Below are 27,839 nucleotides of genomic sequence, written 5' to 3'. Positions count from 1 at the left end.
AAGCCTTAGTTTTTAACATTAATGCCCATCTTAATAAATACAGTAGTTTATATATATGAAAGAACTGTTTTCATGCAAAAAGAAAAAAAACTTCCGGAAGGAAGTTTTGACTGCAGACAACAGATAACAAAAATTCTCATTGAAGAAAGATAAGAAGGAAGTTAGTAGGTAGAAAATTAAAACAAAAAAGATCCTTCAAATCAAAGCCTTAAAACCAGTTTTTTAGCCCCCTTTAAAATTAAAATATGAGCGTCCATAGCCATCTTCCAGAAGACTGTCTCAGAACAGTGACCCCACATTTGCATATAGAATAGGAGAAAAGAAGAAAAACTACTAGGCAATTTGATGACAGTTGAATAACATGTTTTCTATAAATACATATGCATATGTATTCATGAAAAAATTTTGTAGTAACAGTAACATTTATACATGTTTATGTTTTGAAGAAACATTTTACTGAATTCCTTATTCAATTGATTACATTTTATCAATTGTAATTAATTGTTCAGTTTATTCAATTACAATTCACTAAGTTTTCAATTAATTACGATTTATTTACAAATATTTAAACTTACTTTATAGTTAAACCAAAATTTTACCGTCAAATAGAATGTAAGCAAGATAATTTTTTAAACAGTGCTCATAGAGTAGAATATTTCAGATTGCTTTTACAAACTATCTTTGAATTCACATGAATTGCTTTTACCAAGCATTTCACATAAAGTCTAAGATTGGTAAAATTTGATAAATTTGTGATTGGTGAAAAGAAAAAAAAAAAAGAAACATATGCTAAAAGCATTAAAAGTAGCAAACCTATTTTTTTTATGAATATTTAGTTTAATATTTTCTTGCAGAAGATATAACTTGACTGAAACTATTTTAGTCCAGTATATACTCAATTTCTTTTTCAAAAAATGGTGAGCAATAAATACTAGAACAAAATTAAAAGCTTAATTTTAAAATGTGGAAGGAAAAATACAAATTTAAGAATAAATGCATGCAATGTAAAAATGGCACAAGTGTTTTTTTAATTGATCCTAATTCATACAAATATACTTTTTTAGGATCAAGTATTTTTTATGGCAAAAAAAGCCCTTTTTTTTTCAAAACGATACACATAAATCATGCAAACACAGTTTCTGTATGAACACAATATATACATGAGCAAATAAGAAAATAAAATATTAAATTTTAAAACTTGGTGAAAACAATATGAGATACTCCATGGGTCTTGAATGAGTATTTATGTCCACATGTGCATTTTTAACCACACAGAATGAAATCCAAATCTCATTAACTTCAATAAAAAAACCTTCATTCACCAAAATTCGACTCGTGTAAGAGCTCTACATCCCTTCAATGATCAGCAAGAAGCTTTTGTTGGGGTCAGATATTGTTGCTGGTAGACTGATTCCTTTTTTAGTCAAAGATATTGCAGAAAGCTTCTAATGCCTCTCTCCCCCTCCCAGTCATTTTGATTCTTAACAATAATTATTTTAAGATAATTTCTGTTGAAAAATTTTGTTAGTTTACTTGCAGGTGTGATAAAAGGTGGATATTTTTTTTTTTATAGAATACAAAGTTTCAAATTAGTTATTTTTATGAATTAATTGCCTGTAGAATTTGTGCAATGAATGTTGTATGCAACATGGAAATTAGATAATGAAATAATAAAAACTGACAATAAATTTTTTACTAGTGTATTATGAACGTTAAAATGAAACACAATTAAAAGAGCACAGAAAACTCTGAACATCTGATAATATTTAAACTGATTTATTGGTTAAAAAAATTTGCCAAAAAGCTATTTACTAAGTTTTAAATAATAATGTATGAGAGACAGTAAAGGGCACAGCTAACACATTTTCTCTAGTGTCAGGTTAACTTTACATGCAGTTACTGGAAGCTTAATATTTACACTCAGACATATGTTCAAATCAACACATCGGCAGTATCCATTTTATATACACATTTCATGCTTTTTTTTTTTAATATTTCCATCCCTAAAAAATAATTAAAATAAATAAACCTAATGAACTACTATCAAAATGGCACTTGATTACATTTGATATCACACTTTTGCTTTTGTTTTCCTTTATAAGGGCTTTATGATTTTTTCCTTATTTTTAACAGAATTTAAAAGAAGTTTCAAGCAAGGGAAAAAAATAAATTTATCATAAAAAAATTATTGTACCTTAGCATAACATAGAAAACAAAAAAAAGTGCATATTTCATTAACAAAAATAGTTCTGATTAACAACAAGAACAAACAATTTGTTTAACAACACTCAAGTAATTTACTATGTACAGTTTTAGAAAAATATATTATTTTACTTATATACACATTAACACCAATAATTTTTCAATTTCTTCATTGTTGCATGTTAATGCACAGAATTGAAGCATAGAACCTTCAAAATTCTATGCTTTACAAAATAAATCATGTTGAAGAATAATTTCAAGGTAATATCTTGCAACAATCATGTAAATATATTCTGATCAGATAAAGTTCACACAATTCAGCAGCAATGTTTTATTGCACATTTCAGAGTCAGACACTCAAATTACAAACTTTTATTGTGCTGTTTCAGACGTTAAGCTCCTCCCCCCCCCCCCCACTCATATTCTTCTTAAAATGGTACATTTAAAATATTGAATGTAATAACATTTCAAGGATAGATTTGCTTAGATTTTAGGTTTGAAAAGTTTAGTTATATAAAATAATTTAAGGTTTTAAAGGAACATAAATTCTCAAAATATGGAAAAAAAAAATTTCAAAAATATTTTTTATTTTAAAGCAAAGTAGAATTCAACCAATTAAGGTGTCTTTATTGATTAGTATTGTTATTCAATATTTTATTTAGTTCATATAACATATAAACATCAATTTTTACCATGCCTACAATAAATATTTCATGCGCAAAAGAAATTGCCAATTCAGGCAAAAGATTTTAAGCTAAGATATTCGACATATAATATATATTTGTCTTAACAAGCTGCAAAATTTATATACAACAACCACCATGGTAGATGCAAAAAAGAACTAGAATGCAATAATAATACTGAATGTTTTTTTCAGTTCTTATTTTAATGTTCAGATCATACCTCTCATCCAAAACCTAACCATGTCTACTGTGTTTCTAAGAAATCAGAACAGGATTGAGGACAAAGGTTTCAAAATAGGAACAGCTTCCTTTACGATGGCTCATCAAGACATCTATTAACATGATTTTCTGCTGCTTGAAGAGATGTAAATCCATTATTACACACGGGACAACGAATTACATTACTTTCAGCATGTTCTGAAGTAAACTGAAAGAAAATATATTGCATTGGTTACAAATGCATATTTCAAACGGCACATTTAGTTAGAATAATGAAATATTTAAACACAGGATGATCAAAGGATTTAAACTAAAAGGCAAGATTTTAAAGAGAAAATAGATTCATATAAATTGAAAATATTGTATCGGTTACAGTTATAGTATGAACTTAGATTTTTAAAAAATAACAAAAAGTACAAACGTTTTCTAAAAAATTTAGTAAATAAAGTACACAAGGGCGCCCATATGCAACATTTTAAGGGGGGGGGGGGCTCAAAAAGGTTCCCCGTGGTTTAGCAGAATATTTTCCCCATGGAAACCGATTTCTGTACAGATTAGAGACATTAAAATTTGAAAATTTTAATAATTGATTCATTTATGATTGGAAAAGAAATTTGTACATTTTTGCAAAGAAAAAAGCACTAAAAGCAAGGAAGTTCTCATTTCTAAGGGGGGCTTGAGCCTCCCTTGCCCCCCTATATGAGCGCCCTTGGAAGTACAGCTTACAATAATTTAAATGTTTAATAAAAACACATTTTACATCAATAAGGATAAGAAAAATGTCGAAAATGAAATACATTTAGATCCGTGTTGTCTATTAGGGATTCAACTTGCTAATATTAACAAAAACTTTATCTTCTATCCTAAAGTCTATACCTTTAAGAATATGAGGGAAATAATCCTACATTTGTCTTTTGGAACTGAATATGATCCAACTTCAGATTTCCTCATCTTCTATTTCACATTTTCTAAACAACATAATTACACAATATTTTAGTGATAAAGACGGTATTGTCTGTTCAGTCTACTTTTCATTTGAACAAATAAATCATCAATTTCAAATCTGCAACTTCGTGAGTTTCTGTCTAACTTCAGTTTCACCAGCTATCTAACTTATGTTTGAGACTCAAATCCAACAGAAATGCACTAGCTTAGAATTCAAGTTCCCAAAATGTGTTGTAGTGAATTAAGGTGTGCTGATACAGAGAACTGGTTTTAAGTACAGAAGCATAACTTTTTTGAGCAGTCTCAAATGGCTGTAAAAAATTGCATATTAAGTGAGTTTTTATATGATTTGCTAAGAGAAAAAAAAAGATAAATAAATCTTTTCAAGTCGACTTTCTTTACTTGAGAAATTTTTTCAATATCACTAGAAAATTTTTTATCCCAGATTTTTCCAGTCAATGAAATTTCCCTGACTTTTCCAAGTCAACAAGGTGGGAAGACAACCTGATTATATTGAATAAAAGCATAAATAACAATAAATAAATGAACATAAAACAATTACTTTTTTTCCTGGCTTCCATCTAATTTTGGCTTTTCCCTCACCATTGGTTAAAGGTTTTGCACTGAAAGAGGACAAAGCATAAAATGAGCCTTAAATAAAAATACAGAATAATAAAAATGTTTAAAACAATATTAATATAATACAGGGGTGTCAGGGCACAGACTACGCTACTGAAATTTTTAGAAGGGGGGGGGGGGGGTCATGGGGTGTTTCTTATTTTTTGGGAGATGGAAGATTTTGAATATTGGCTTGCTGTCAGACACCTTAAAGAAGGTGTCTATAACAGAAGTTTTTTTTTTTTCGGGGGGGGGGGGGCATCCATAATTCTGTACAATTATAGAAAAACAATTCCAAACTACAAATCTTCCTGTTTGCCTAAGGGTTACAGCCCCCATGGAAAATCAATATGTTGCTGTAGTTGCCAAGCAAATTGACGAATGCCTTCCACATGTGGGACACCTATGGTTGCAAGGGCTATTAATAAAACAATATCTGCCAACACTAATTTCAGAAGGTTACACCTGAATAGATGGCATGTTCAGGGGCAGGCACCAAAATTTTGAGTTCCTTTACTCATTTAATCTAAAACGGCATGATTAAAAAGGTGCCACTTGAATATGAGTTGGACTGTATCTGATTGAGGTAACATGTTAACAGATGAGTTCAGATTTGCCCTGTAACCAAGACTGCAGAGTCAGAGAAAAAAATGACACACTACAAGAATTTCAGAGCGTTGGACTCTAACTCCTTTACCCTAAAATCATTCCAACTCTGACAGAGTTGCAGACTTTGAGGGAAAATGACTGACTCTGCTTCTTGGAAATTTAAACCTTCAACTTCCGACTCAAAATCAGTCCCACTCTGACTCCACAGCCTTGCCTGTAACCTGATGAAAAGTGCACGAAGCTCTCACAGGAAGAATGCACCCCTAATTGTACCTAGAACATTTAGCTTTGTGCAATGGAAGCAGTATGGTCTGGGCATGGATTTTATTGGGATATCCCACCAACTTGCACATCTATAGACGAGGTTCTGTGATGGCTCAATAATATTGTACTTAAGTCCTAGACCCCGTCGTTAAAGCTGCCATCAATATCCATCAGGAGAGTGAGGGATTTTGCATATAGAGTGGCCGGTTCACTCCCCTGACCTTAATCAAATAAAAAAATTTTGGGATGCTATCAGTAATGCTGTGAGTCAGGGCCATAACCAGAAAATAATTTCAGGGAGGGTTTAAAAACTCTCATGCCGAGCTTTGCGCTATTTGTGCTGATGTTAAAGTTGTCGGGCTATCTATTATGAAAGCGTTTTGGGGAATTAATATACATATGAAAGACATTTGAGTTTTGGAACAATATTTTTCGGAAATTTTCAAATATAAACCAACATTTAACTTTTAAACAGAACTTTTTTTTTTTTTTGGGGGGGGGGGGTGAACCCTTAAAATCCTCCCCCTATATACGGCCCTGCTGTTTGTATCTCTTTTCCACCTCCTTACATCCTTCCCACTCTCGGGTTTGGAAACTGCTCTACATGAAGGATGGTGATTACTGAACTATGTGGGGGTTGACCACCTCCTAACAGGCATGAGTACATGCCGTACACATTGTTTGCAGATGAGGGGTGCTCACAGACCATATCAAGATCTTTTTCTCTTTTTTTTTTTAAACCTAAAACCTTTTGTTAATGAAGCCAAAAGGGTGTCAGCTTATAACTTGTAAAAAATTGATATTGCTTTCATCAATTTTGTCTCGTAAATAAACAAATTTGCTATTTTGCTGCAGCATTTCTTGTCAATCAAATCAGTATTTGAGTATTTTAAGGAAATGTGCCAAAGGTTTGGAAGTGAGTGTAGTAGAAAGAAAAAAAAAAATTGTAAATTGAAGTTGTAAAAAGGAATAAACATACCAATTGCTGCAATGTTCAGTAGCAGTTTGCAGTCTTTTTAACTGCTCAGAAAGTTTCTCCACTTCTTGATGTGCTGACACTTTTGCAAGAACTTCATTTTGTAAATCACCTTTGTAAACTTCAACCTATGAAATAGTACAATATTCTTACATAATCTTTTTGGTATATTCCTGAAATACGTGTTTAAAAAGGTTATTTTTACTGCAAAATATGCTCAGATTGAAAAGGAATTAATATTTGAGTGCAGCACAAGTTTATAACTTGTATGTCAGGAAATTTTTACAGCGCTTAATTAGTAGAATTCAAGTTAAATAACCGTTCAAAAGAAAGTCTACAGTCACATATCAGAAAGAGTTTCTTTAAACAGTATCAGAAACTTTTATATTTGGTTTTATGTCCTCATTCATAAAAACATGTCCAATTGTTCAGGATTACCCAGTGTCTCATGATGCGTGCAGTGAGACCTGCCCTAACTTTCTAAAGCTCAAAACTCCTATTTTAATAAGTCCATGCCCATTCGTACATTATTTCTTTGCAATTACTTAGATTTAATGCTTTAAAACTTTTTTTCTTTGATCTTTGTTTACATTTTGTAGCCTGCATCAAATGCCATGTAAATTGACAGTTTTGTTTTTCATAGTATTTCATAAACTCTTTTTCATGGCCAAAAATATTGTTTTCCAGCACTGCTTTCCTTAACATTGATAAATAAAAAGAAAGAAGCTTAGCCTGTATACTGTCTGTCTTTCACGAGAAAAGCTCAAGCCGTCAAGTCTGAGCCCGTCTACTGCCATAGGAACGAACTTCATTCATTTTCTGCAAGGGTTAGCAGGAAGGCTTTTTGGCACCATTTTGCCCCTCCTCTGCTCGCCTTTATGCTGTCGTACAGGTTTTTCCAACATTAAGCTTCCCTTGGAAAAATGAGATGCACCTCGTTGCTATAACAGTAGACAGGCGGAGACATTTTGGCGGTGGCTTTTCTCATGATGGTCGGACAGTAGATCGGTAGGAAAATTTGCAAAATTTGAAAATTGCTGTTAGTATAACAGATTACTATATATTTTGCAATTTTTTGAGTCGGGGTCTAAAATTCTGAAAGGTTGCAGTCCCAAGCATTCCTGATTTGGAGCCTTATACTCTGTGCATCAGATCATAGAAAAGAAATTCCGCAGGACTGAGACAAAAATAGGGTAGATGTATTATGTGGTAGATTTGTGTTGGTACATGGATATACATTGTCAACATTACTGAGGGTGCATAGTACCAGATCCTTCACATGAAAATTTTTATCTAAATTTAGCAGAGATTTTTGGAAAAAAGATCTAAATGCTTTTCTGATTAAACTGAAGCAATTTAAACAGCAAGTTAAACAATGTTATCTGCAAGAGACAAAAAAAAAAGATATACAGGGTGTCCGAAAAATCCTTGACACATTAAAAAAATTCATAGAAAACCAAGAAATTGTCGTATGAATTTGTGGTTTGCACCACAATACTTCACAGGTAAAAGTAACTCTTAAATTGTTTTTGTTGACATGGGAAAACGCAAAAAGGAATGAAAATTACTAAACGAAGAATTAGAAGCATAGCATATACTGACACCCTGGCTGCAAAATGCCTTTTTTCTCCCCCCCCCCCTTTTCTTTTTTTTCTTTTTTTTTGATGTCATAAAAACTCTTGAATCTGTGAAGTATTATGGTGCAAACCACAAATTCATATGACAATTTGTTGGTTTACTATGAATTTTTTTAATGTGTCGAGGACTTTTTGGACACCCCTGTTTCAAGCATTTCATCAGCTATAAACAGATTTTTTTTTTGTCTCAATAAGACTACAGTCCAACCTGCTTAACGGAATAGCCATTTTGGAACGAAAATATATTCTAATAAGCAGGATATTCCATTAACCGGGAATAAAATAACACATTACATTGGTTTGGTAAATTAAAAAGTTATTGCATTAAGGTGATATTCTTTTAACCGATATTCTAATAAGCGGGATCAACTGTATCAACTTTTTCAGCAAGCTCTCACCCCTCAAACCAAATAAAAAACATTTCAGCTAGTAGAAACTATTTCAGTTTTGGCAGAAATTTGCTTTTTAGTATTATTTATGTCACAAAATGTGGAGTATTGATTTATATGGATAGCTACTCATAAAGATTGCTGAACTACAACAACTACTACTACAGAATTAAAAATTTTACCAAAGGAAATACTACCAACCTGTGCTTTCAAAATTGGTATCATTTCTGAATCTTCTTTCACTGTTTTCAGTTCAGAGCTTAACTGAAAAATCTTCTCTGCTTTTTCTTCCAATACTTGTTCTTTATCAACCAGCTGAGCAGTAAGCTTATCAATTTGCTCAAGATAACATTTGACTTCGTGGTTTTTATATTCATCGATGTTCTGAATCTGAAAATAAAATTGAGGTCAATTATCACAGAACCACTGACATGTAACAGATAGTGTAAATAATTCAAACTTACCCTTTCTTTCTCATCTTTTGATTGTATCTCAAGAAGCTTTTTGATTCTTTCATAATCAGCTTGAAGTTTATCATAACTTCTTTGCAACTCATTGCATTGTAACCTGAATTTTAAAGAGATTGAAGAAACAATTTAAATGATTTACAACAAATACAAGTAAGTTGAGGAAATAAAAAAAAAAATCAAGCCTAATAAAAGAGTCAAGATTAACTTGTACATATTAGATTAACACATACACAAATATATACAGTCGAACGCATCCCTCGCGTAAGACAGGACTGTATTAACATATACATATATACACACTCATGTATGTGTGTGTTTGTATGTGCAAGTGTGTGTGTGAGAAAACAGAAATAATGTTGAATTAAAACCAGAAAATTTGAGAAACCAATGAAGTTTTAGCAATAAATTAAAATAGTTGATTGAGACTGATCTCAGCAGCAGTGGAAGTAGTCTCAAGTGCAATCAGCGTAGGCGGATTTACGGGGGTGCCAAGGGGTGCGCCGCACCCCCAAAACTTTTGGTTGGGTTTTGAAAAAAATTAGTATATTTCACTCAGAAACGCAGTTGAGGGGAAAAAATCATAGCTGCTATACTAGTAAATTTACTTGAATCCAGTGTATCACCACACGTCACTAGTGCCAGAAAAACATAACTGTGCTCAGATTAAGAATTAATTTTATCCATTTGGAAAAAAAAAACAATAAATAATTTCATGCAAATAAAGAAACTTCGCAAGCAATTTATTGTTCAGTGCTGTGTTATTGTATAGAATAATTGCATGTTCTGTAATTGGGTATTTATTCGTAAATCAATACCAATTCTTCTATTTTTAACAACAATGGCTAATAAAGTCAAAAAAAAAAAAAAAACTATTGCAAGAAACTTTATCAATAAAATCTACACGGAGATCAACCGAAAACCAACATTTTTAAAGTAAATTTTCAATAAATTTTGAAGGAGGACTCTTGGACATTTTGCTGCAGTGGTGCATCCAGGGGGGGGGGGAGCACAAAACTGGTGACCCTCCCCACAAAATGCTGAGTAGATGTTTTTTTAAATAATATTCTTTATTATTGAAGAGAAGAAAAGATCTGATTTTGGGAAAACGCAGTTATTTTACGAAAAAAAAGGAATGTTGGGAAAAAATCTTAATTTTTTTCAAAAAGAAATATTGACATTTAAATTCTTCAACAGCTTCAGATTATTAGTGGCGAATTGTGTGCCTCCTCCTCCCTCCTCGCACAATACTCTTTCTTTCATATCCCCCCTCCTTTTTTTCTTTTTTCATTTTTCTATTTCGTTTTTATTTTTTCTATTAAACCTCAAAATTTTTCTTCTCCAAAGCCCTTTCTCTAGCCAAAGTTATTACAGAGTACCTCTATGAATCTCATTCCTAACCCAAACTATAAATATGAACTATAATCACATTTATAAGACTAAAATTTCTAAAAATAGCCTTGGTGCCACACGTACCATTCTTGCCCTAAAATATCACCAAGAACTGTAAAACTACGTTTTCAAAACTACTATATTAAATTTTTTCTTAGGCGTGAATCCCATTCCAAACCAGTAGCTGGATTCACCCATTGCTTCTAATATCGACTTTCGTTTAAGACTTTTTCTGCAGTTTGAAATGTTAAGAATTGCCCATCCCCTAATCTTACTAAATATGGTTTACATCGCGTTTTTTAGACTTAAAAGTGTGTCCCGCCCTAAAATTAATTTCTGATTTCGCCACTGCCTTGCTATTCCGGGAATACCCCCCCCCCCCCTCCCCAGATCCCTGTTATTACTGCACCCCCAAATATTTCGGCCTAAATCCGCCTATGGCAATCAGCCCCCCCCCCAACGGGAGGTCACAGTGACCTCCCAAAAAAATCCTTATTTGGCAAATTTTATCTGATTGTTCGGCAACATTATCATCATGCGGCAAATTTTTGAGTTCTATTCGACAAATTGAGAATTTCCGCCCTCCCAAGAATTCGAGTTTGAGGCACCTCTGATTATAATGTACTACATCGACACAGCCACCCCTAAATGAAGTAATAAGCTTACACACTGGAAAATCCAAATACAGACAAAGAGAAGAGGCAGCCAAATTAATTTACCGAGATTAACAGTAGTACCCAAATAAAGCCACCTTGGAAATGAAGCTCTAAGCTAAATATACTGATGAAAATTTAGTCAAGTATAACTGCAAAAATTGAGACTACTTTTTAAAATGCTGACCGCTCAGTGAGCATAGCAACAGTGAATAATACTGCTTGTAATTTTCTTACTTCCGAAGCTTTTTCTCAACTCCCATCAGGACTCCAAAACATGTTCATGAAACATCAACTGTTTACAGGATTAGTGCCGAAGTGACAGACTACAAAAAATTAAAAAGTGTGCTGCCCACATTTAATATGGAATGTGTTTTGAAAGGTGGTGAATTTTAGAAGAAAAAAAAATTTTTGAATACACTAGATTTAACAGCATATTTTACAACATAACTGAAATCTCAACAATAGCTGGTAATGTAGTAATGTGAAACAAAATTTAAAAAATTAAAAAACAATTCTTAAAAGCCCAAAATAATAATTTTGTTGAGAAATTATACTTTAAAACTGAATAAAATGTCCAGAATAGAGTCTTGAACACGTTACAAATCTCTTTACCTCTCTGTCTTGCACTCTTCCTGGTACAGTTTTACTGTTTCTTGAAGACTATCAACTTCCTTTTGTAGCTTTTGAATGATAATATGATCACTTTCCTTAAGGTTCTCTATGTCTTTCTGATAACGTTCAATTTCCTTCTCCAATTTTTGGCACCTACATGGCAAAAATGTGTATTAATTACAAAGACAAAGTAATTTACAATAAAATCAAGACAATAAAATTTCTCAATTTAATTATCAATTAATTATTATTAATTACATTTTTCATATGACAAAAAAAAGTAAGTTCTTTGTCCAAAAATGCAATGGGGAAATGGATCTCTCTAACTTTTAGCATTACATAGTGGTGTGCTTCATTCTCCAACTCATACTTACAATTCTTTCAAAAAACCACTTATAAAAGATCAATAATTACATTTTCACAACTTCTGACTAAATTCTGGTGTGTTACTATGATTGTTGGGCTCATCACATTTTATAATACAGACTTAAGACCTGTCTTGACAATGACTTACGACTGTTAAGAAAATGGCCCACAAATAAATGTTCTTTTTTTGGCTTGCATTTTTCTGACTACAGGTATTGGTAAAAAGTGTGGACAGTGTTGCCAGATTGGGGGAAATTTCCCCATTTTGGGGAAATCATGTGCTATCTGGGGAAATTTTGGGGAAACAGGTTTTGAGGGGAATTTTTTTTTTCTCGGGGAAAACCCGGGGAAAAAAGTATCAGGAAAAAAAGATTTTTTTTCTTATTTGAATTCAAGTATCTGGTAGTAACATCGTTTGTATTAAACAGCGTTGGTTTAGCTTTTCTTAACTTTATGGAATTCGCATTTCACATTATGTGGAATATTATGTTACGGAATTCACATTAATATTCTGCGCAAGTAACTACATAATTGATAAGTGAAACGGGCAAAAATAAGTGAGTATGATAAAGAATGTTCTTTGATAAATGCATAAAGTTTATAGTTTAAATGTACAGAAGCAATGTAGTAAATGCAAGCAGAAAAAAAAAATCGGCTATGGCCATACAGTCAAATTTAATACGAGTAAAAGTTTTTTCTTGATGCAGGCGCTTGTATATGAGGACAAAAAAAAAAGTGAAAATGGGGGGGGGGGATGTTGGGGAATTTTGAAGAAAATTTGGTAATTTGGGGGGGGGGAGGAATTTTCAAGAGAAAAAATTATCATGGGAAGTCTATTAATTTTATTTTAAAAAAATGTGGAAAAATAATTTTTGAATTTGGGGAATTTCGATAGAAAATATCGCTTCTTGGGGAAAAGTTGGAAGGAAAGTGGGGAAATCTGGCTTTGACCATCTGGCAACACTGAGTGTGGATAGCATACACCACACAAAACATTAGCCCTCATTTCACATCACACAAAATTAATACTGTTGCAAACAATAGATTTTTCCCCCCTAAAATAATAAAATGCTTTAAACTGATGTAATGTCTTATTTTATACGCAATGATTCCATAATTAATAATTTAATGACTGAATATTAGGCAAAACTTTCTTGCTAGGACGGCTTGAAGTAGTAGGGGCTGAGATTTTTCAATCCTTCTATTACAGTCCAGATGCCTTTCACAGCAACAATGCTTTTTCGTTCTGTTTGTACAAGTGTTTGAACTATTTTACAAATTACTTGTACAATGTCAGAAGAATCTATTGAGTATGATGCAAAGAAACTTTCAGTCTAGTATTGTTTTTCCAACTCATTCATTCAAGATCAGCTATTTTTGCCTGAAGTTATAACATCAGAGGGTTCTTTCAGTATCTAATAATCGAAATATTCTCGTGTCATCTTGAAAGTGTTGTTTCAAAACAGCCTGAAAGTTTGAAATAAACATTTTCAAAAGAATGAAAACTGATCTAAATAATTAAGAATTGGATATGAATAATTTTAATACGTGTTCATTAGAATGGTCTTTTTTTTTTTTTTTTTTTTTTTTTGCAATTTCAATTTTGTTGAAATTGCTTCTCTTCTGGAACAGTAGTAGCAAATTTTTATTTTTTAAATTTTTTGAATTAGTATTTTTCATTTCATTCACTCAAATGAGAATTGTAATTTTTCACATTTTCCAAATAGTTGGACCCCTGTACTATATCACTACAAAAGATAATATTTCAAGATTTAAAAGATCAGATTTTTAAATTAGCTAAGCACATAATGCTTAAACTCTTTAATTCAAAACTGACAGCTACAACTATTATAATTCTGAATTAACAAAGCAACAACAATGAAGACAGTGTAAAAGTATAAAAACCTTACAACTTTTAGATGTCATTCAAAGTTATCAATATGTATTTTAATTATAGATCTTATGAAAAAAAAAAGTTAGGAATCCATTTAAAAATCCCTTTATTAAATTTTCACTTCCATTCAAAGATTATAAAACAGGAAATTTTTTAAGTTTTACAAATATTTAAACTTTGTATGAGGACTGAATGTGATAAAATCAATTTTCAATACCAAAAATGGTAAAATAAATTGTGTGTGATTTGCATATCTACCACAGATAACAAGCTTTTTAACTAACAAATTGATTTCTTTTTAGGCCAAAACATGCGTATGCAATTTATTTACCAATTTCTGTACATTATTAAGTTCTTCTGTCACATTCAAAAAGCACTTAATTGAAAATTTTTAAACAGATGTTAAGAAGTAAAAGAAGTAGAAGAGTTTTAAAACCTTGCATCATTTCCATGAGCTTTTGGTTCACTCTCAAGTAACTCTGAAGAAGTTTTTACACTTGTTGCTGTAGGTACATCCAGCTGTGTAGACAGTGAGTCTATATGCCTTTTTAATGACTCAATCTAAAAAATAAGTTGAAAAGAACTGTTACATCAAGTCATAATTGAAGTCATTAAATTCATCAACATTAAATACATATTTAAAAAACAGATTATTCTTTGTAGTGATTCATTCTTCATGAAACATTAGAATCTTAATAAACACTTGCAATCTTGAAAACTTGCTAACGATGACCTTATTCAATTATATTGTGATTATTGATAATCAATCTTCATAAGAAGGGGTTTATTTATATCAACTGAACAGGGTCGTCATTAAAATCTATAGACCTCAAGGCAAATATGCCCCTGTCACAGGCTCTACCACAGTATGTCACCGATTCTCATGCTTTTTACTGCAATACACTTCAAATAAGTTGAAATTTTGGAGCGCAGAATGCTACAAGTTCTAACACAAAACTAGACCTCATAGTCTCACTAGCACAAAAAGTGTATAAAAAATGGGAAGACTGATCGGAGTTCTGTAGTAGATAAAGCATTGAGAATAAATCAAAAAGTGATTCAAGTATTACATCAACCATCATCTAAAAACTTTAGGAAATGGGAACACTTGAAAAAATTACAACCAGCAAATTTTTCATTAAACTTAAAACTTCTGTGGCTGTTGAACACTCTCATTGACCAGAAGCTAATGAATCTCACTTTAAATATTATCATTACTTTTGCAGGTTGCAGTGATTGTTAAAGAAGTCTAGAGCTCTTTTAACTTGCATTAAAGAATTGAAAGAGCTTTCTGTATTCCACACTGAGGGAAGGAAGACTTATCTTCAAGTTTCAGCTTTAAAAAAAACGTTAATTTCAATACATATAAAAACATGATTTGATGCATTAAGGTTTTTAATTCAGTAATAGGGACAACGGGCAGGGAAGGGTTTTTAAGGTTGAAAACCCTTGATTTTGAGTATTTTGACAAACCTAGTGTGTTAAAATACACTCTATAACAAAAAAATTGACACACCAAGAAGAAGTTGTCTAACTAAAACAAAACTTTACACAAGTAAGAACACTGACATGAGAAGCTGAAGGTAGCTAATCTAATCATCCTGACGGATAGTGTGGTACTAACCTGTCTTATTTTTTTATATATAAAGTGTATACGCAAGCTTTCACCACAACTCCTCCCATGAAAAAACAACTAGTTGTACCATAAAATTAAGTATTTCATTATTAAAAATGTCAATAACAACAAAACTTCATTTATTACTTTTGACTGTAGTAGCCTTTAAAAATGAGCTAATAATTTTTTGAACATGCAGAGTTTTATCAAATTTCATGTACAGAATAGGAGATGGTCTGGCTAAATAACTCCAGCTATGATGTAGGACAGGGACTGCTACACTTATAGACATTAATAGCAATATTGTATGGGTTTGCACTACTTATGCCCGTAATCTGGATGATACATTACTTACTCCCAAATATGACAAAACTTTTAAGCTCTTTTCAAGACATAACTAACATCACACTGAATTAAATAAAAGAATTTGAACAGTGAAACCAACATTTTCTTACTTCCCTCTACTTATTCTAGTCGTTTATTAAAAAGTTGAATGTCATATAACTTAAATGCATGGATTCCAATAGTATAGTTATTAGCAAGACTACATACCTCATTGTCTTTAAGCTTCAATTCTTTCATAAGCTTAAAAATTTCATCTTGAGCTTCAGTTAGGTGCAGTAAAGATTCTTTCATGGCATTTTCCTAGTTATGAGATTAAAAAAAATCAATTTATAAAACAAAATCGATAAGTATTCAATTATTTGAACAGAAATTACTAAAAAGTGGGGCAACTGACTCCCATCTACCTGAATCACCGCTGTCTGATCTAATACAAGATAAGAAATGTTAGAATCAACCATTTCTAAAAGCTGTTGTAAAAGGTGGAACAGAGAAATTTTCCATGCAAACTGTCTAACAAAAAAAAAAAAAAAAGTAAAAACAGAGGAAAGAACATGTCAAAAGGCTAAAAGACAAAAGTAGGACTTTGTCTCAAAGTAAAAACCGTATTTAATTCTTTTTAGTCATAAAACGGTCGGCATTTGTATAGTTCATTAAGAAACAGAAAGAATTTTTGCATTAAGAATTTTCTTGCACCTTAAAATCTGTTTTTAATCTGGGAGAGGGGGTAGTCCGGCTTTTTTGTCATCATGCCTGCACTTCCACCATATTATGCCTGATATTAGAGTCTACAGTACATATTTTGGGATTGTATCAAGAGTGTTGCTAAACATGTAATACATCAGGTTGTTGCGCCGTCTGCCTTGTCTAGAGGTCAGAGGAGTCTGACTGCGATGAGGAGGTCCCAGGTTCAAATCCTGACTCGGGTATAGATGTTCTCTCTTCTTTTGTCCTTCCTTTGTGTGAATGTGTGTGTGCTGTGAATGGTTGTCTACCCTATAAACGGGTATTTATGGCATGTGTGAACTGCGGAAGTCGGGACTTCACACCAAATTACAGTACAGTTGGAAAAGTGAAGCAGAACACCCCAAATTGCCAGCCTAGCTGTCACACGATAACAACAACATCAGGTTAAAGCAGAAGCAGCATTGTATTTTAGAAAGAAAGTTATTTACCATTTATATGCAACATTCATGAAAACAAGGAACCATTAAACTGGCTCTCTTTGGAGGGTGTACTCCATAACATCTGAGGGGTATGCCGTCCCCCTTGAGGTAGATGGGTACCATTGGCTTAATAAGAACAGTAATATTTCATCTTAATATAACCCAGAAACCAAATTGCAAGGGTGCAGACATCAATTATTGACAAACGACAAAGTCACTAAAATAGAAAAGCAGCTAAATGCTTGAATAGGTTTTGGACAATTATTACTTCATCAGAAAATCAAGAAAATAAAGTGCAAATATGCAAACATTTTAATTAAATGTAAGTTCTCATATTTTGTTTTTCCAACTAAAATATTTTTTGTTAGCAGAAATATGAGGCATGAATTCCATGCCAGAATATCAGATCAAGTGATATTTTATGTATCAGCCTACACTCTAAAATATTTGTACTAAGAAACATTATTTGTAAAAATTATTAATGAAACTGATGCACTTTGTCCCGATTTGAACAGATGTTTCATATGCACTTCCCCTTTTCCCATACTTCAGAATGAATTTTTGTAGTTAAAATTTTTGTAGAAAAAAATGCAGCAAGACAGTGTTACAGAAATTGCAACTTGAATAGATGCTGTATAATTCAGAAATTTAATTCTTAAGTCATAAAGTTTGTATGATAAAACACACTCACATAAAGTCGATCAGTAATTAACCTGGACTCAATCAAGAAAATTTCACTGAAACATGCACAAATGCAAAATGAAATAAATATTTTCAGTTAAAAAATCTCTATTTAAATCAATCCTAAAAATTAACTACAGTTGCTTCAAAAAAGGTGTCTGCAAAAGAAAAGTTTTGAGCATAAATACCACCAAGACTAGCTTACTTTTTACTTGATTTTCCTTGAAATAGTTGAAGTCTTTATTAACAAAATTAAAGATTTTATCAGCAACATCCTAATATTTTCACACAAAAACATACACATTGCACAATATTATCAAAAAAAAATTTATTTCATAACAAATACCTTAATTTTTCTTTGCTGCACAATTTCATAGCCTGTCTCTTCATCTGTTTGAATAATGGTGTCAAACTAATAACAACAACAAAAATTTTACACAAATGCAAACTATGCATCTTAATTAATGCAACTCGCATTAAATGACGAGTTATTAACATTGAAATGCAAGTAATTTGTACAGTGAAACCCAAACGAGCATGATATTTACTTTCATGACTTCATAAAATATTTTGAAAAGCTATTGGGTATGACAAGTAATCTTTTTATTCATATAAAATCATAAAATTTTAAACAGTTTTACTGAGAAATCAAAAAAGTTTTTATGAGCTGCTACATATATTTAACAATTGATTGAAAAACAGTAAATTATTCAAAATTCCTTAGCTCTTACTAAATTTGTTTCTGACAAATTAAAGTTTTTGAAATCAGGGTTTGCAGCTCAGTTTTGAAAGTCTTTTATTTCCTTTAAACATTTTTGTAAACATCCCCTTGCACTTCTATGCTCACTAGTCAATAACTCACTGTTTCTAAAAGTTACAGTTTTGCATAAATTTCAGTTGATCTTTTTCGATTTTTCATTCATATTAAATATTAGTAAAATATCACTAATGATTTGTAAGGTTTTAAGTTACATCATAATGCACGAAAAAAAATATCTATGAATTAAGAAATGAGTAAATTTGAAGTTTGAAAAAAGGCACTGTTGAAAATATTATAATTATAATATTAAAATTTTAAAACTAAATTGGTTTTGATGTACATAAGATGAAAATGAAAAACAATCTAAATGAATTCATTTAAATATATTTGGTACAAAAGATTTATTAGGTTATATATAATTTAAAGAATAAATACATGATAGAATAGATAAAAAAAAATTTGATAGATCGTATGGGTAGACAGTCGCCGAAGGCGGCAATCTCGGGGTAAAAAGGTACATGGCAAGAAAAAGGTAGCTGGAGATAGAAAAAGACAATATTTTATTTAAATTCCTATTGAAAATGATAGAAATGGATTGATTAATACCGCTGCCAAATTGCAGCATTTCCGAGAAACGTAACCTCCACGTAAAACAAGGGTCTACTATATTGTTTTTAAAGAAATATATGAGGCGTCAAGTGTGGGACAAAGTGATCATTTTCCGTGGAATGGCCCAGCTGAGTTCTGAGCCAATTATCATTCATCAGTTTAGTAATTGCACTTATATTAAACTTCATAAAAATAAAATTACTCCTATATTTTCTGGAGATTTTTAAAAAAAATATATGTATGATGGATTAAATTATTTAAACAAAATAGAAACTTACATCGGAATCTAAAGTTGATAATTTCAACTGCAATGTATTGTTTAAAGCAGTCAACTCTCTCTTCTCAGCTTCCAATAATTTGCTGTTTGACTGCAAATTTTCCAAGTAATTAGACACTTCCAAAACGTTTTGTTCCAGTTGTCTATGAAGTTGTTTTTCCGACTTCAGTTCCTGACATAATTCTTTTTTCTCGACCATTAGTTTATCAATATTCTCTTCTAATTTATGTGAAAGAGCTTGCAAGTCTGTACACTGCAAATTGAAGAAACGCATCAACATAAAAACTAACAAAGTAAAGTAAAATAACAGAGATGACAAACATGTGATTTCAAATAAAAAGGAGATGACAAATCATAAAATTCCTAACCATAACTGCTATTTTTCATATGCTAAAAACTTTCCGAATTCAATTTTTACTTATACCAAGGATTTAGCTTTATAATTTGCCATGCAATTTGCACAAACGGATGAACTAGACACTAGGCAAACTTCATTATTACGACATAACTTCGGACTCTCTATAAAATGTCGTCGTAAACGGAGCAACGTCAACCAAAACAGCTAGAAAATATGTAATTAAACAATGACTTTTAGTACAATTATGGTTTCAATAACTTAATAATAGTTTAACAGTCTTAATGAGTTTTAATTTAACTTAATTTGATTTTTTTATTTCACAAGAGTCAAGTGAACTCATAAGAGAAACAGACTTTCTTTCTTCACCCTAAAATACTTTTCAATAAGCGTTCATTTACTTCTTGAATAACAAATGAAACAATTCTACTTTTATGAAGATGATTTTCAATTAAGAACTCCACACTTTTGAACACAATTTGACTTGATCCTGATAGACATAAAAATAATTACCTTTGAACATGTTTCTCTTTCTGCAGTTTCATTACTCTTTTCCTCAAGATTATGAATCTTTTCCAATAACTCAGAGTTTTCCTTTTTAAGCACGCAATTAGATTCTACAGCCTTCTTTAAAGCTTCTTGCTGCTGAGACTTTGACAGAGTCATCTGCTCATGCCATGCAGATATAGTACTTAACTGTTCTTCCATCATTATATTATTTCGTTTTAAAGCTTCTGTAAGAGAAAAATAAACAAACTTTCTTATAAATAATACAAAGTATGCAATACTAATGTTAAATATTTTCAGTTCATATTACAGTTTAATACCTGAACATAACTTTATTTGAAACCTGTAACACAAAGAGAGTTGTTATATTATTCCTTACATTTGCCTTTCTTTTTTTTTTCATTTGATACTTTTTTGCAATGCGAAATTTACTGCTAGTTTGTTGCATAATATTATTTTCATTTTATTACATAATATTTTCTTCCTTGGGTTCTTAATGATTTTTTTTTTTCTTTTAAAATATCTTTTGAGAATTTTACATAACTTTAGTATACAAAACAATTATCTGTCAGATGAAATATTTATGAGCTTTTTTTTTTTTTTTTTTTTTTTGAGACTTAAAAAAAAACAGGGCTTTGTAAAGAAATAGTTGTACATCTGGATGAACTATGGTAATTATTGAAACTTCTTTTATGGGAAGTACGTTTTACAAGGAAGACGATATTCTTTTGTTGAATTCAGTTTACATAATGAGTGTTCTGGAACTATGAAGAATATAATTGATCATAACATTGATTTGAATTAAAAATAGTCTGGTTCTTTAAAATGTTAAGTGGTTCAAGAACCCAGTCTGTGCATTACCGAATATAATCTACATCTCTGTGATCCATCAAGAAATAGTTTTGTATCATTAATGGACTACACTGTCAAGTAAATCCCTTACTTTGTTGAAATAATTAAAGCTAAGTTTCATAATTTAAATGACCGAAAATATGTAATATTTTAAAAGTAAGATGGTAAGCAAAATTCCAATATTTTGTATGGTCATGGTTGGTAAAAATTACTTAAAAATTTTCTGGAACTAAGAAGAATATAATTGATCATAACATTGCTTTGAATTAAAAATAGTCTGGCATGCATCTTAGGTTTGCTATAAAATACAACGCGAAAATTGCATAAAAAGGATTATTTCAATCTCTGTTTAGGGGTTTTCTACTCTTATAAGTGATGGGAGGATTTGAAAAATTAAATTGATTAATTAATAAATAAAAACGTCGGAGTCGGACGTTTCAAAATCCAGGAGTCGGAGTCTGCCATTTTTCTTCCGACTCCGCAGCCTTGGGTGCACCATCGTCCTATTGGGAGGGGGTGGGTACCCTTGCTAATTCTACAGTTAAGCAAGTTCTAGTGATATTGTCTGTGAGCTATGCTTTTCAAATTAATATGCTTAACCTATTTTTTATCATAATAAGTACGATTCACTATTCCGTTCAAATTATCAAATAATTTTATCGATTATTTTTATTTGGATACCCATTACAGTAATTTTACGACAAAAACCTATAAAACATTATCTTGACAGAATATACAGACTCTTCAGTGAAAAGTAGAGCAAGTTTTTCTATTAAAAGTCAAATGAAATCACTCCCACATTTTTGTACATTTCACCAGGCTTTCCTAAGTTTAAGGAACACTTTGATGGCCAATGTTTCCGGAGCAACGACGAAGCCAAAAAATGCTGAAACACTTTCTCAACGGGTTGGCGGTGGACTTCTGTCACACTCAATACAGAAGTTAGGGCACCGTCGACAATAATGCACAGAAAAAGATGGCTGTTATGTATAAAAATAGAGAAATGTTTTTCCTTTTTTAACAATGTAAATTTCAATGAGAATAGACAGTAGAAGTTCTTCTGCCCTTATATAGAAGTTTGGTAAGACCCCATTTGGAGTATGCTGTTCAGTTTTGGTCTCCTTAAGAAAGACAATGTATTGGAAAGGGTTCAAAGGTGGGCTACAAGGCTAATAAATGGACTTTCCCACTTAGATTATGATTCCAGGCTTAGAAGGCTAAAAATGTACAGTCTTGAGCAAAGAAGAGACCGAGGGGACATGATTCAGCTGTTTAAATTTATTAAAACGAAAGATGTTACGGGGCTAAAGTTTAGCACTGAAAACAGGACAAGGGGTCATTGTTTTAAGCTATTTAAATCTCAGGCTAACATGGATATTAGGAAAAATTATTATTTTAGCAGGGTAGTGGAACCTTGGAACAGCTTACCGGAAGAGGTGGTAATGAGCAAAGGAGTAGACAGTTTTAAGAGGGCCATTGATCTTCACTGGGGATTGTAAATTGACTAGGACCAGTCTAGCTGGGCCCAGAGCCTGTTGCTGGTCGTCACTTTTGTATTTGTATATTTGTAAAATTCATGAGAACCATACTTTTAGATCGACCCTTGTATACCCCCCTAAAAAAATTTGTAATGATGGGCATTGTATACAACCAGAAGCAAATTGAGTATCTGCATACATTGTCTTAGCAAGGTTTTACAGATATTTAAACAGGCATAAGATCTATTAGTAATAGTCACACAGCACAAATTTTTATGACTTACTAATAAGCAAAAAGATTACATGTTAAAACTAATATTCAATTAAAAAGAGTAATTTTTTATAGCACAATTTAAAATAATTTTTGGGTACAATTCTATGGCAAAAGCTTTCAAATCTGTTGGTTGTATTGAACCGTTTCAGGCATTTCTAAAAAATTAACAACTCCACAAATATTTAAAAAAAAAAAATCTAAAAAGGAAACAAAAAGAAGGAAAAACGAATACTTGCCTTTCATTGATGCATTTTCTTCCAGTAACTCAAGTATTCGTTTCTGAATCTCCTCGATACTCAAATCAGGTGTGGCTGCTGACAAAATTGTAGATATGTCTGACACACCAGATTGTCCTTGCTTGAAATTAGAACCAACGCATTCACCAGAAACAAAAGAATGGTCTGGCATGAAACTATACTCGTTTTCATCCAAAGAACCATTTTCTGTATGGAGTACTTCAAAAGATGCCATCTCTTCTGGAGAATTTCTGCAAAATGTGAAAAGAATAGAAATCAATACAGTGTGTTTCAAAAACATACATTTAAGGAAGGAAATGAATAGGTACATGCATAGAACAAGGAAAATATACATATAGCAATTTCCTTAAGTTCAATTTGTCAACTCTGCAAATCAAAGCACAAAGACCAACATTTTGCCACTGGAATTGGAACCAATCCTTTAGTTAATCCAGTGCTTCTCAACCTTTTTTACTTTATGGCACACTTGATAGATAGATTCTTGCGGCACACTGAACCGAATTTTATGTGTCAATATGGACAATGTTTTCATATTTCGCTAATCAAAGCATGGAAGGGAAAAAAAACAGAATTTCCATATGGATTTAAAATTGATTTCAAGTTCATCAGGAATTTTAGTGATTATTATGACCAGCAAGTCCCAAACTTTCACTTGACACGACTGAGAAAGTTATGCCTGTCTTGAGGGAAAGTGGCGCTTTTTATTCAGCTCTATGATGAGAAGAGATACAGGAAGTTTCTAAATCGAGGATCTAGCCACAATATTTTGTTGTTCTTGAAAAGTGTCAATGCTAAGAAAATGGTAACAGTAACAGCTCATGAATAACATGATCAGAAATTTTTAGGAATGCTCTTTTTAATAACAGCCAATATATGTCCAAAGGCGCTTAATCCCAGGTTTAAGGAGCGGTCGCTCCTGAGATCAATAACATTTTCTTACGAAGAAAGCTCCTTGCTGATGCGTGAACAGATCACGAATCCAGTCATATTGTTCCTTGTCAGCCAACTTGAAGTAGTGTTTATACTTTGCTGTGAATCATGGCCAAATGCTCTACCCCCATTTTAAGCTTTTCTTTCAATGTGTATAGTTAGTTGGGACAAACCCAACCTGGCAGCATCGTAATGCTGTAATTTGAATCTGCGTTGCCTACATAATGCTGCCAGACTAGGTCTGCCCCTACTATAGTTGGTTTAAACATATCCAGTGGACAACGATCAAATTCCTCTCTGCACTGCTGAATTTTTGGTTTGAATCTGTTTATTTGTGCATGCACTTAAATAAAATACTCACAATGTCCATGAGTTCTTCAACTCAGCTCGTTAAGATTAAAAAATATCCGCCGCGTACACTTGTTTTCTCAGAAAATGTTTGTCTTGTAACAAACTGGTATGTTTCATTTCATCGTGAAACATCAGAAATTTGTATCTCGTCCCTGAACTCAAAAATTCTTGGCTGGACCTTGCTTTCCAAAAACCAGGGAACCACCGAATGAAGAAGCAGGGAGTGATGTGATCTGCCCTCACATCTTCCAAAATTACAATGAAAATATGAGAATTAAGTGGTTTTAATTGCATGAAGTTGGCGGTTCTTACTGCCTCAACCATGGCTAACTTCAGCTCATATGTCATATTGTTTGCCAGGAGAGTTTAACAATGGAGGAAACCGATTTGAATACCTGGATTTTGAATTTTCGCATTCAACATGAACATTTCGATATTTCCCATCTTTGCAACTGATCCATCACTGTATGCGCGTGTGCAGTTGTAACACTGAATCCCATAGCTTTTTATATATTCAGCTGTAGCACAGAATATTTCATTCTCCATTGCATGACGGGAAATGAGTTCTTTGCAGAAAATGAAATGCTTTTGAATGCCGTCCTCATCAGCAAGCATAGTGTACCATTTATATCAGTTGATTCATCAACTTGAAAATAAATTTAAAAAAAAACAGCTATGAGAAGTTTATCAACCATTGTTTTTAATATCCCCTGTCCTGTCATTAATTAGTCGCTTGATAACATTGTCTGAAATTAGCAATTTCATTCATTGCATCGGAACCTATGGTTCCCCTACGATTTCTTTACATGTTGGTAAATTAATGTTCACACTGTTGATATTAATTTAATAAAACTAGCAACAATGACGTCGTTTCCGAAATTTTAAAAGAGTTTTTTTTCTGTAAAAGCATGCTTAAAAACATAGGATTTGACCATTTTTTAAATAATTTGACAAAGATTAATATTTTTAAAAAATTATTTTAATCAGTGCGCAGATTCAATTTCATTTTTTATGCTTCTGCGCACAACATCACAAGTGATGAAATGCTATTCACTGATGCCATTAGCGCAATATTTAATTTGCTTCTTAATTATCATATTGTGGAAACGCGGTAGACAACAAGCGTAAGCATTCAGCGTGCCGGTGGAGTAGGGGGCTAAAGTTCATCATTTGTAACGTCATATGAAAAATCGGACAATTAAAAAAATTAATAAAAAACTAACCATTCTGAAAATAAGATTTTACTCGCTCCATGTATTTTTTTTTCCTATTGTATAAACTTCAGTGACTAAAAGTAGTACTTCTGACTAATGGAAACAACCCCATTGACGAAATTAGAAATATTATATGTGATTTCCTGCACAGGTAAAATAGGTATTCTTCCTTATTTTACAACTCCAAAAATACCACGGCACACCAGTGTGCCAAGGCCTACCGGTTGAGAAGCACTGAATTAATCCACTGTGATACAGCCGACTGCTTCCATAATCCGTGCTGATGCCCATTTGCAACTTTAACCCTGTACAGATGGGATCTGATCACCAAGCAAAGAAGTCAAGGAGTGTTAGAAGGTGTGGATTTGTTACATCAGTTGCTGTTTTCCATATTTTCACTGGTTCAACTGACGTACCTTTTCATATGTTTTACCACCCAGTTTTCTGAAAACGTTGACTATTCTTTTTTCTAAGAAGAGCACTTCTTCAAACATTTGTGAAAGAAAGAAATACATTAGGGTTTTAAGGAAATTGATTGTTATCTTTGGAGCATCCTATACACAATTTTTTCTTGAAAAATAGTATTTGTTAAGTAGTTTGAAGTTTAGAATAGTTTGCATGATGGCTAAAAGCTTCTAATACTTTCAAGCATTGAACATTTCAAACACTCAACATGGTAGGAGAAAAAGCTCTATAGAAATGTGGAATTTTTTTTAAATATTTTTCTTTGAAACAGATGAAAATACTTGTTGCTTACAAATTTTTTTTAAAAGTTTTTTTTTTTCAATTTTAAAATGTTCAAAATCATTCTAGTTTATTTTTATTTTTCTTTGACGTAACCTTTAAAATGTTTTGGCATCTGCTTTTGGTTTATGATTTTTTTATTATAGTTTAACTTTTATTTATAGTGCAGAATACAGAGCAAAATGAGTAATAATACAGATATAATTTGCACAGTAGAAGACAGTTATAATGCACACCTTGGGAGGAGAGTTTTGGCATTAGACAGCTTTAGGCGTCATATCGATAATTTCACTAATTTTGAAACTAATATTCAAAATATATCTATGTATTTGCACTTCAGAATAAGCTTCACTAGCGATGAGTATTCAAGGATTAATTATACAATGTAATATATGTATGTACTGTCATTCACAAGCAAAGGAAAGTGAATTATCCTACACTTTTGCTAGCTTTATGGTTAGAACAAAAACTGCATTTTCAAGAGCAATCTGGCACTTTTTCTTTTTCTATGAATACTAATTTTCAATTAAAAAGCTTTGAATTAAGACAGAAAGATGAAAAACTGATTCAAAATTTTCTACAAGCATATTCATGTTGATTAAAAAAGGCAAAACACAGTGCTTTTATAAACTGAAAAATTTATTGTTTACATCTGAAAGTGGTGCAGTTTATAGAGAAGGGGTCACTATACAGGCCAGCGTTATAAAGGCATTCGAATGTAATATAAATGTTATGTCATGTTGATATAAATGTTAAAAACACATTAATTCCTCTAATTGTCAAGTTGTAAAATGCATAATAATAAAAGGCAATCTGATACGTCTTGATAAAATGTTGACGCCACATTCAGGAATGGGTTTATAAATTTTGCCCCCCACCCCCCAATGCAAAAAATCAGCAACGGCCCCTAACTGCCAACCAGATTTCTATGCCACTAAAGGCCGCAGGCCTTTCAGTGATGCATAGGTGATGTCTCATATATTTATATGAATGTATTTTATTAGGTTTTTAGTGATTTACTTTGTATTAATCCCGGTAGAGTTTCCGGGGGGTAGAGTCTCCCCCCTCCCAATTCCGTTTTTCTTTTTGTAAATTCTGTATTGAATTACTATTCGCGACAAACAGTATAGTCAATTCAAAACATCACAAATGGGGTCCAATTTTTAATTACCTTACATGACAAATGCATTTATTTCATTATAGTAGCGTCAGTATTTCAAATAGTAAACAAATTCCAACTTAAATGTTTTGAAACATAGAAGTATAAAAATGTAATTTAAATTATGCCAGGTGAAAAGGGAAGGAGGAAACTAGTCTCAAAAATACATTTTTGGCAATAAGAGGAAACACTTCATCTTTTTATTGATAGAAATTACTCACTTGTCACTCATGAAAAAAAAAATGTGATTCACAGGACAGATATAACGTTGAATTGCAGAGTTTTACAACTATTTTTCAGAGCTCGCTTCATTTATTGTGGAAACTGAAACTGAACAAG

General features: G+C 32.0%; 1 protein-coding gene across 1 annotated transcript; it reads right to left on the bottom strand.

Moving 5' to 3' along the window:
• LOC129224765 (optineurin-like) lies at nt 1-27,839 on the bottom strand. The gene is made up of 13 exons (XM_054859315.1): nt 27,722-27,839; nt 23,082-23,332; nt 20,248-20,468; nt 19,381-19,632; nt 18,080-18,145; nt 16,097-16,189; nt 14,366-14,490; nt 11,670-11,822; nt 9,007-9,109; nt 8,744-8,932; nt 6,520-6,644; nt 4,612-4,672; nt 1-3,312 (listed from the first exon to the last, which is right to left on the bottom strand). Exons 1-13 carry the CDS (start codon nt 27,730-27,732, stop codon nt 3,196-3,198), a joined length of 1,767 nt encoding a protein of 588 aa, XP_054715290.1. The 5' UTR covers nt 27,733-27,839; the 3' UTR covers nt 1-3,195.

The sequence above is a fragment of the Uloborus diversus genome, chromosome 1 (genome assembly GCF_026930045.1).
Source record: "Uloborus diversus isolate 005 chromosome 1, Udiv.v.3.1, whole genome shotgun sequence".
NCBI lineage: Eukaryota > Metazoa > Arthropoda > Arachnida > Araneae > Uloboridae > Uloborus > Uloborus diversus.
Note: the sequence above shows the minus strand (reverse complement) of the source record. Positions and strands in the feature narration are given on the sequence as shown.